The following is a 10534-nucleotide window of genomic DNA, read 5'->3' as shown; positions in this document are numbered from 1 at the left end:
AATAAAACTGGTTATTTAAAGCAGCTGGGGGAAAAGAGATAGGCTGGATGAAGACAAGAGTAGGATCATGTCTTTATACAGTAAAAAATTTCATACTGAGTTTTGAATTTGGAAGGTTTTACCTATCAAAAAAAAACATAATTTTAGTAAAGTATATTGTCCTTATAAACATGATGTTTATCAATTAAGATATTAAGTGTTTTTGCTAGGAATTCATGTTTGTAACAATAAACCAGGTGCAGTGGACTAAATTGCTTAATATGGCCATCTTCTAGCCATCTTCCTCCATTATGTGATGTCTTGTAAATCCTATTCCTTATGACTCTTTTAAGGTGGGATGTAACCTGAGTCCCACCTTGCTGGAAGGTGGGACTCAAGTCACCACCCTTTTGTGATGTATTGTCAATCCTGTTCTCCATGCCTGTTCAAGGTGGGATGTATCTTTGAGGCCCACCTTGCTGGAGGGTGTGACTCAAGTGACCACCATTAGTTTCCTTGAGGGTATATATGTGAATGTTTTGAACAAGTTCAGTCTTGTTGTGATTCTCCATCTGGTTCATCATCATCTCATTCTTGGATTTAGACAAAAGCCGGACAACTGAGCCGTAGGCTAGGGCTCACCATCTCCCGCAACCACGTGAGTGAGGAGAAGCATCCAGACCTACCCACAGATTGGGATCTTGCCAGCCTCCCAGCAGCTACCCTACATTAGTCACTTCCTTGGGCCACTAGAGTCTGTTTCCATTTTGTATCAGGGAGTAGAATGTTTCTAAAATGACCATACTTAGTGCTTCTAAGTGATTTGTTAATGATTTGTTAAGTTTAATAGGAGACCTGAAGAACCTTCTCCAGAGTTAAGCTCACTTCAGAGTAATTTTGACATCAGTTAAAACAGGTATTCCTCTGTGTTCAAGAAATTCGTACCCATTAAATTGAAAAATTATCAGCAGAAACACACCAAATGATGTAGAAAGTTTTTCCAGGGGAAATTGTAAACCCAAGAACCTCAATACACACATCTCATACATTGAGCATCCCTAGCAAAAGGGAACACTTTAAGTTTAGATTCTAATTCAAGATTACAGAGACAGTAAAAAAAAAAACTATAGGGAATAAACATCAGCTCAACCTAGAAAGGAGGACAAGAGCCCAGATAGCAGATCCCTGCTTTACACACACTTGAAAGGTTCAAAGCAAAAGGATTCCCCACTTGAGAAGGAAAAAAAATAAGGAAATGGTTACCCCACAGAAGATCCAACTGTATTCAGTGTCCTAAGCTTTCTATCTCTGGTGACATCGGGAGAGCACTCCTACCACACAGTATGCCATAAATAGTAAGGGCCTCCTCCTAGGAATATACTTGGTCCTTTTCTAACCCAGAATACACTGTGAGGGAGGAGTGATACTTTTAGTGAAGGGTTAAGGAAATCAAACCTCCTGTCCTCAGCTACAAAGGAATGTACTCTCCTGAAAACAGCTAGCTATCAACACTACAATGGTTCATGTCTGAATCTTAATAGAAGTTCCAGTCTGGTACTCCTGAAAATAAGTTAACCACCACACCCCCTAATGACTAATGTCTAGTTCTTATCAAAACCCATTTCTGAACAGGAACTATATGGGTGAAAAAATTAAAACAATAAAGGCAACATGACATACACAGAAAGAACGAGCTGACCGCAGGACCAAAGAGAAGGATGTTTTCAATTATCAATCTAAGAAACAAGGAACCCTGAAAAAAGGAATAAATGGGCCCTGACTTAGACAATCAGTGCTAGACTCTTGGATACTGAGAGCCAGCCTTTATACTTCTATGATTTTACTCTTTAAATAAATTTTTCTTTTCTTTTCTCGGACTTGGTTCCTCCCAACATTGGTCACCTAACCTTACACTTAGAACTTCACAGAAAATGCTCCAGTGCTTGGGGTAAGTCTATAAAACAGTTAAGACACAGGGATAAGAATGGCTCTGGAAGCCGAGTCAGCCTCCACAGCCAGAGGTGGTCCGTCTTCAGTCTCCGGTCAAGAGACTGTGTCATTCAGCACAAAGCACCAAGGCCTAGGGTGGGGATGGGAACACCTCATGGTGCTGGCTCAGAGAGGCACAGGAGGAAGGTGACCCCAAGCACCCAAATTTTGAAAAATCACAGATATACAGAAGGGCCCAATGACACTGGAGCAGGGCCTTAGGGTACCTCCTGGGGCTCAGTCCGCTGGCCGCCCCTGCCACCTGCTCCTTCCATGAGGAAGTTCAGTCAGCAGCACATGGCTGGTCCTCCAATTCATACGCCTCACCCCGTTGGTAAGAATTACCTAGTCCTGTGAGGAACTCACCATTTCCTGGCTGCACCTTCTAGAGGTCTAAGAGAATGTCGCCTCTAACCCCAAGAAGCCAATTCAGAAAGAAGCATTGGAATGGAAGCAGAGCACTGGGCAGTGTGGAGGCAGAGGAATAACGTCTGGTCCACACACCCGTCAGAGCAGTTGAAATCCTTCCTGAAGATTCATGGACGTGCAAAACGGTCGCCCTAGTACCCCAGCTGCCTGGACTGGACTAGTTCTCCCTTCACCAGACCGCAGATCTGAAATGCAAGAAGGATGAGGAAGAGACAGTGGTGAGTCAGCAGGAGTGACAGGTGTCTGGCTTCCTCCCAGGCCCAGGGCCACACTCCACCCTGAGGGCATCTGCACTGAAGGCGAACAGGCTCTGGCCTCCAGAGCCCACGCGGGCATTGTCCGTGAAGCTTCCCAGGCCTCCTCTTTCTGCAACAAGACCACAGATAGAGGAATTCGCTGATCCCAGAGCCTGAAAAGCAACCACTTTGCTTGTATTCACACATCATAAATGTTAATGTCAACTGAAACTGGAATGAACTCATCCTGAAAAATGCAATGATATTAAACACAGAAATGCATGGGAGTAACTGAGGGGTCAGGAGGGGCACTTTCTGAGGAGGTGACAGCTAAGCGACATCTGAATTATAACAATTATTGAATTCCTATCCTTATAAAGAAGAAATGTCTGGTGCTAAGGCTAAAAAAAAGGAGCTCTGGTAGCATAGTGCCTAAGGCACTTGACTGCTAACCAGAAGGCTGGCTGTTCAAACACAACAGCCACTCCTCGGAAGGAAAATGGGGCAAACTACTTCCGTAGTAATACTGCCTCGGAAACCCAAGGAGGGGTCGCTATCAGTCGGGTCCGACTTGACAGCACATAACAACAAGAAGAAAAAAAGACAAGTAAATCTTGACATTTTAAAAAAGTTTTTTAAAAATGTGTCAAGAGCATATCTAACATGAGGTTGTTACAAATTTGAGTCACAGTCTAAACACACACTTGCAGGTATAGACTCTTGTTGGCCAATGTATACTAAGTGGATTTCTGTGTGATGGACAACTTACTTGGTTTCCATCATTTAAATGAACCTCCTACTGCTGGGTGGTGATGATACATTCTTGTAACGATAGGAAAAGGAGGGGACAGTTCCAAGGGCGCTCTCCTAACGGAGAGCTCTCCCACGAGCCTGGACTGTTTCCCCAAAGCCAGTGAAAGGATGCTGACGCCCCGTACTGGATGGGAAAGCCAGCTGAAAAGTAGGTTTGTTCACATGAAATTTTAAAAGCTCTGTGTTGGACATGCTAGGTTTCAGTGAAACACAGTCCTCAGTGCCCCAGGTGAACGAAAAGTCTGGTGTTCAGGCCCACAAGTACCAAGAGCCCACATTTCTACCTGTACGTTGTCTCTTCCTGGCCAGTAAGAATCAAACTGCGACAGCCGAGACAAACTCCATTCCCACTTCTGAAGCTTCAAGCTAAAGGAAGGGGCACAGCCCTGGCCGGGTTAGGTCTTTACTAAACCTAAGTGGATATGATGGTCTTATGTGAGGCGTAGGCTAACGACCCCGGGCGTGCATATGATCCCCACTCTGCATTTCTCACCAACTCCCGGTGACACGGACGCTGCGGGATTGAAAACCACATCACTACTCAGGGAGGGGTCTCGCGATGTTACCTGTTCTCGCACCGAGAGACGCTGGTCCTCCCACGCCGCTCGGCGTCCAGGAACCGGCTGCAGCCGCGGGGCAGGAATCACGCGGGAAGGGGCGGCGGCGATGCCCCAGCGACAGGAAGTCGCGAGGCTCCGGGAGGCGGAGAGACCGAGAGTGCGCGAGGCAGCGGGGACAGCGCCTGAGACCCGGGACCGGAGCCTGCGGGACACCCCCCCACAGGGGAGCAAGCCAACTGGAGACTAAGGAAAAACCTACCTGCCCCCAGAACAGGAACGCGACCAAACGTAAATGCCGGCCTGACAGATGACACAACTTCCGCTTCCGTGTTCTGAGACATCCGGTGCCACAATTGAGGGGTTCCGGGCAGAACACGGAAGACTACAGAACTATTGTCCGCGGAGCTCAGTGCTGCCCCCGTGTGATTGCGATCTGGCCCGCGGCCCTAATTTCCTCTCTAGAAAAAAAGGCCTAGGTTCTGTTCCACGTGTGTATGCATTGAAAAGTGTCAGCTGTCTTGAGAAAAACAAGTGGAGAAAGGAAGAGAGCGGGCGGCAGGCTCCGTGGAACTTGACGGCCACACTCGTAACCACCGCCTTCCAAGCGGGGATGGTCCCTGGCCCCTCCTCGGGGCTCTGTCCTAATAGCCACTTTAGTGAAGAAATGCGGTCAGAAAGTCTCCAGTTTCTAATCAGGTTACAGTGGACCCTTGAGAGAGATTTGCACAGTGAAGGGCAGGAGGATACTTATTCAGAGGATCAGGGGGTAAAAGGTGAAGCACTTTTGAGAACCACAATTATAAAGTTTGTCCTTTTTCTCCTACACACGTGTAATTAAGTGTATAATGCATATTAATCTTAAGTGATGAATTATAAAATTTGTTTATACACTTCTGTATCCTCTGAGATCCACTTTGAAAAGTTTTTCACCATACGGAAGGATTCCCTCCTGCCCCTTTCCCAGGTGATAGTCCCCCCAGGAGTATCCATTGTTCGGCTATTGGCAACGATAGTCCCCATTCTTGGACATGATATTCTCCGAACAATACAGTATGAAGTGTATTGTGCCCGATTTTATCTAGTCAGCATGATGTCTTTCACATTTTATCTAAGGTGCTGCATATAAAATTACTTTTTTGTGTCTGTTATTCCAATGATGACTGTACCACTTTTTTATGTCCTCAAAGAACAAGTTTGTTCTCAGTTTTTGTTTTTTTATTTAACACAACAAATGAGTTTCCCTTTCAACAATTTATATACTGCTTATTTCATGGCTTGACTGCTAACCAGAAGGCTGGCGGTTCAAACCCACCAGCCACTCCTTGTAAGGAAGATGGGGCAATCAACTTCTGTAGTGATACTGCCTCGGAAAGCCAAGGAGGGGTCGCTATGAGTCGGGTCTGACTTGACGGCACATAACAACAACGACAACTGTTTCATGGCATCAGCTGCAATCCCTTCAATGTGCCACTGCTCTCCTCACTTTCTCTATTGGTTTCCTGTTTCCACTGTTTCCTGTTTCCACTGATCCATCTTTCTTGGCTCTACCTACCTTTCCGGCAAATGGTGTCCTTTCTCCTACGGTTGATTGCGCTAAAGTGTAAATTTCCCTCAGTTGTGTGGTTTACTTTATAGGCCTGTTGTCTGACTATCATGATCTCTGGGAATGGGTTGAAGGCACAGCATAGTGTCCCTACAAGATAAGCAAGACAGCTGAGTCAACCCCACCTCCCCTAATCCTATTTACTTTGACCTCCCTGGACTAGCCAAAATCAGTCTGAATCACTTTGGCAGCCATCTTAGTGACCTAGTAACCTTTAGTTCATGAAGTGGCTCAGGAAATATTAACCTCTCTGCACCTGGGTGGAGGAGCTCTGGTAGTGTAGTGCCTACGGCATCTGACTGCTAACCAGAAGTCTGACAGTTCAAACCCACCAGCCACTCCTAGGAAGGAAGATTGGGCAATCTACTTCCACAGTGATACTGCCTTGGAAACTCAAGGAGGGGTTGCTATGAGTCGGATCTGACTCCACAGCAGTGAGTTTGCTTTTTTGAGTTGCACCTGGGTGGAGTGAGCCACCACTTTTTATACACATGCTGCATGGAGAAGTATGTTACTCTAACTGTCCCCGAGTAGAAACCAGAAGTATGCATATCCATGATTTTCTATGACGTCCTGTTTTGTAAACTGTACATGAGACAAGCTTGAAGGAGCCTTCCTTGAAGCAGTCTTCTAGGCACTAGCCCTGGCTGTTCCTTTTCTTGGCAAAAGAAATAAAAGTGCCTTTCTGTTCTCCCACCTCAGTCTCTTGTTTATTGGTTAAAGGGAGTCACACTGAGCAGAACCTCTATTTCACCTGGCAGCAAATTCTGGAGAGCCCGCCAGATGACTGGAGTCATCTGCTTGGATCCAGAGGTGGATCAGTGGACTGGCCTGAGACTTGAGCATGCAGCAGATTTCTCCCAAGGACAACCAAACAGTCCTCAAGGCCTGAGACACACCTTGGACCCAATGATGACTCAGTGGGAGACACAAATCATCCTCATGGTACACCTGGTGAAGGCGGACCAGCCATCCTCAATGAGAAACAATTTTAAATGAGCATTGAAAGTCATATTTTTCAAGAAGTACTGGCCACTGAGACTAACTCTTTACAGACTTCAACCAGTGAGGAACTGTTACCAAGGCATTGGGAAATGCACAGGGAATTCCCAAATGTAGCTCTTTAGGATGTATTTCAAAGAATTGGTCATATTTTTGTTCACTAATGAAATGAAAAAAAAAATTATAATACTGCCTGGCTCCCTAGTACAAGCCAGAAAGTATGAAAAGGTGGATACTTAATGGGTCTTGAACATGTAACATTATTTTGCAGTAAGACCTGTTTTGTACTAGGGAAGAAAAACAGGGAGAGAAAATGTTTGTGGAAGCTTTCATCACTTTGTTTAGAAAATTTTAAGTTTAGGTGACTGATGCTGGGAAAAACCAGGCCAGAGAGAAAGGAAAGAAAAATGTATTTAAAGAGTAAAATCATAAAAGCATAAAGACTGGCTCTCTCTCTATCCAAGAGTGCAGCCGTAATTGTAAATGTCAGTGCCCTTTTATTCAATTTTTCAGAGTTCTTTGTTTCTTTGACTCAGAGTTGGAAACATCATTCTCTCTGGTCCCGAGGCCGGCTCATTCTTTCCGTGTGGGTCAGGTTGCCCTTATCATTTTAATGTTTCTTTTGTGTCGTTTCTGTTCAGAAAATAGATTTTGATAAAAACTAGACATTAGTGGTTAGAGGATTTGGTGGTTAGCTTATTTTCAGGAGTACCAGACTGGAACTTCTAATAAAAATCAGACATTAATCATTATAGGATTGGGTAGTTGGCTATTTCCAGGGCTATACATTCCTTTTTTGCTGAGGATGTTCATTTTAAGATTTATTAACCCTTCAGAAATATGATGGATCTTAAGTGCAGTGCAGTGAACTGCTAAATACGGCCCTTCTAGCCATTGTCCTCCATACTGTGATGTAGTGTAAATCCTTATCTCTATGCCTGTGTAGGGGAGGATGCACCCTTAGTGCTACCTTGCTGGAGGGTGTGACTCCAGTCGCCACCCTTAGCTTCCGGGAGGGTATACATAGGAACGTTCTGGGAAAGCGCTCTCGCTCTGGTTCTGGTTGGGTTTGGCATCATCTCCCCCCTGGACTTGAGACAGCAGCCATCATCTGACTTGCCGATTGGGGTTCGCCAACCCCTACAACCATGTGAGTTGGGAGAATCCTCTACACCTACCCATAGATCTGGGACTCGCCAGCCTGCCAGCCTCCCAGCCTCCACCACCACCATGTGAGCCATTTCCTTGGCAGTTTGTGAGTCCTGTGGGTCATTACAGTGAACTACAGAACCCTAAAACAGGAGGGAGGTTATTGAGGGGAGGAAGAGAAGTTAATGTCAGAGAAGATGGAATGGCATGGCAGTTTGCACATTCGGGACATCTTTAACCTCCACCTCATGGACAGGCATTTCTAAAAGCAATGACTCAAGCACACGGAAAGTGGGTGGATCACGACCACCTACCCCCCTGCATACATTAAGGATGATTTCCAAGGTCCAACATCCCCTCCTCTCTACCCCCCTCAGCCTTTCCCAGATCCCCCAGCCCCACACCCTGGACCAGGCCTTTCTGCTCCTCATTTAGATCCCCTCCACACTGCAGCAGCTCCCCTCCCAATTCCTCCCCACAGCTACCTCTTCCCTGTGTCCTTCTGTCCTGCGCTCCTGCTCCCCGAGCTGTCTCCCTGTGAATACACAGCCCTGCTAGTCTCCCATGGTTGATCTCTCCCAGGAGTGCTTCTCCCTGATGTAAACAGAACCACCCAATTCTGTGGGGCCATATTGGGGAGGTCAAGAAGGGCCAAAGCACTCCAGACTCTTTCCACCAGATGCCAGCGAGGGACAGAGGGGTGGTCTGGGCCCGTACCCCTTTTTCCACCAGCAATCTTTTTAATTGGAAACGAGGAGGACCCCCAGAGGATGCATGATTTGCTTTCTTCAATGTTTTGCACTCTTGCACCCACCTGGGTGGACAGCCCCATGCCATGTGACATCATGTTAACACCCAAGGAAATGCATGTGGCTTTTCCAAAAGCCAAAAAGGAAGCCAGTAGACTTCACTAGGCTCATGGCACAAACCCGACCAGCACCAAGGCCTCTCCCAATGCCAACTGGAACCCAAACACAGATGATGGGCATGCAAATGTTTCTTGTTACCGAGAGTGCCTACTAGAAGGCCTGAAAAAAAAGGAGTTCCAAAATAAAGCAAAGCAGTAAGCCGAAATAAAATACATGAAGTCAGACAAAAACGAGATGATGGCCCTTCAGGTTCCTGGAGAGGACTTTTTCTGATTTTAGACAATTTGACAGACCTTGACCCAGACAGCCCTGAAAATGTTCACACAGTTAATGTGATTTTTATTGTGCAGAGCGTCCCAGATAGAAAGAAACTACAAATGGTGGATGGAGGAGCGGGCATGGGAATTTCTCCAACAGTGGAAACCATCATGAAAGCATACACCAACCGAACACAAGAACGGACAAAGGCTACAAGGCAGGCAACCTCCTTGCCGGAGTGCAGCAAGGATGCAATCCTGGCCAAAGAAAAAGCGGGCCTCCTCTTAGACGACGATGAGAAAAGCCAAGGCCTCCTCTCGGGGGACATCCATGTACCTGATGCAGGGAAAAGGGACACTGTTAGAGGGAGTGGCCAAAGTTCAGAAAGGAAAAGGAAAAAACCCAACAGAAGGACCAGTATCCTACAAAAAGGATTAGAGGTGGCACCTTCTGACCTCCTCTAACTTCACAAGAAGACTGAATCACCATCAGCAGCCCAAGGCCTATTCCTTTGGGGCCAGACATGTCACCACCCTGCAGCCTTTTACCAATTCTGACACCAGCTGTCCCTCCCATGGCACTCACTACTTCTTCGTTGGGTTAGATAATCTGTGGCAATGACCACACAGAACTCACAGACAGTACTCACGATTATGGGGTTTATTAGGGAAGCAACAGGCTATGATTCAGGTTTAGGAACACGCTCAGGATGCAGTTCTTCCATCGGGACAGTCTCCCCTCTGCTGTGCCCTCAGACACGCCTCCCTGGCTCTTGGCCTCGTGGCCTCGTGGCCTGGCCTCTGCCTGGCTCCAGCAAGTGTTACGAAGCTCTTTTAGCTCTGCCAGTAGCTACACTTATGTGCATTCCCAATCACCAGCAAGCCTTCTGCCCAAGGTCACTCAGCGTTCTCACCCTGTGGGCCAAGTAAGTGGCCACTCTGATTCCTGCCTCTTGGGTTCTCAGCTGGGTCGTCTCTGCGGGGTCATCTCGGCCAAGGAGGCCCAGTGCAGGGATCTTGGCTCCAAAGACATGCTCCCCTTCACCTCCAGCTCTTCTCTCTTGTTGGCAATGAGATCCCCTCTCTACCTCTAGGAGGGCTCATTGTAAGCCTGGCAGAGTGAAAAATCGAACCAATCCGAACATCAGAGTTCTGCACACCTTGTTTTCATGGTCCCACCCAATAATCTGGTGGGAGTTACAAAGACAGTGGCTAGAAAAGCCATACAAGTCACTCACTGCACCACAATTCCATGGTGACCACCCAGTCAGGGGAAGTGTCCATCTGAAGGCAACCAGAGGCGTCCCTCCACAAGCACCTCTGGTTAGAATGAATGTGAAGGGAAAACAAGACCCTGAGAGGAGCAGAAGGTGTAGATGTTCCTCCTCCCTGCACTGAGCACCCCCCACACCAAAGACCATGTCCTCCCAGGCTTGAGGCCCTGAGCCCTCCCACCTCAGACGAGGCCCTATCAGATGGGAGGCCCTGAGCCCTCCCACCTCAGACGACGCCCTATCAGATGGGAGGCCCTGAGCCCGCCCACCTCAGACGACGCCCTATCAGATGGGAGGCCCTGAGCCCTCCCACCTCAGACGATGCCCTATCAGATGGGAGGCCCTGAGCCCTCCCACCTCAGACGATGCCCTAT

At 47.3% G+C, this 10534-nt stretch overlaps 1 protein-coding gene across 1 annotated transcript in view; it reads right to left on the bottom strand.

Annotated features, from left to right (window-relative positions):
- Positions 1–2620: 2620 nt before the first annotated feature.
- The window catches only part of LOC103209784 (zinc finger protein 345-like), a 17733-nt gene continuing 9819 nt past the window's right edge, over positions 2621–10534 (bottom strand). Inside the window, exons 4-5 of the mRNA XM_042782937.1 lie at positions 3940–4208; positions 2621–2763 (exon numbers count right to left, since the gene is read on the bottom strand). Of these exons, the coding sequence (XP_042638871.1) occupies positions 2621–2763; positions 3940–4208 (412 nt within the window). The remainder of the gene's footprint in view (positions 2764–3939; positions 4209–10534) is intronic.

Source organism: Orycteropus afer, unplaced genomic scaffold (assembly GCF_000298275.1).
Source record: "Orycteropus afer afer isolate SDZICR_OR568_19922 unplaced genomic scaffold, OryAfe1.0 scaffold00531, whole genome shotgun sequence".
Lineage (NCBI taxonomy): Eukaryota > Metazoa > Chordata > Mammalia > Tubulidentata > Orycteropodidae > Orycteropus > Orycteropus afer.
The sequence above is the reverse complement of the archived record's forward strand: the minus strand, read 5'-3'. Positions and strand labels throughout refer to the sequence as shown.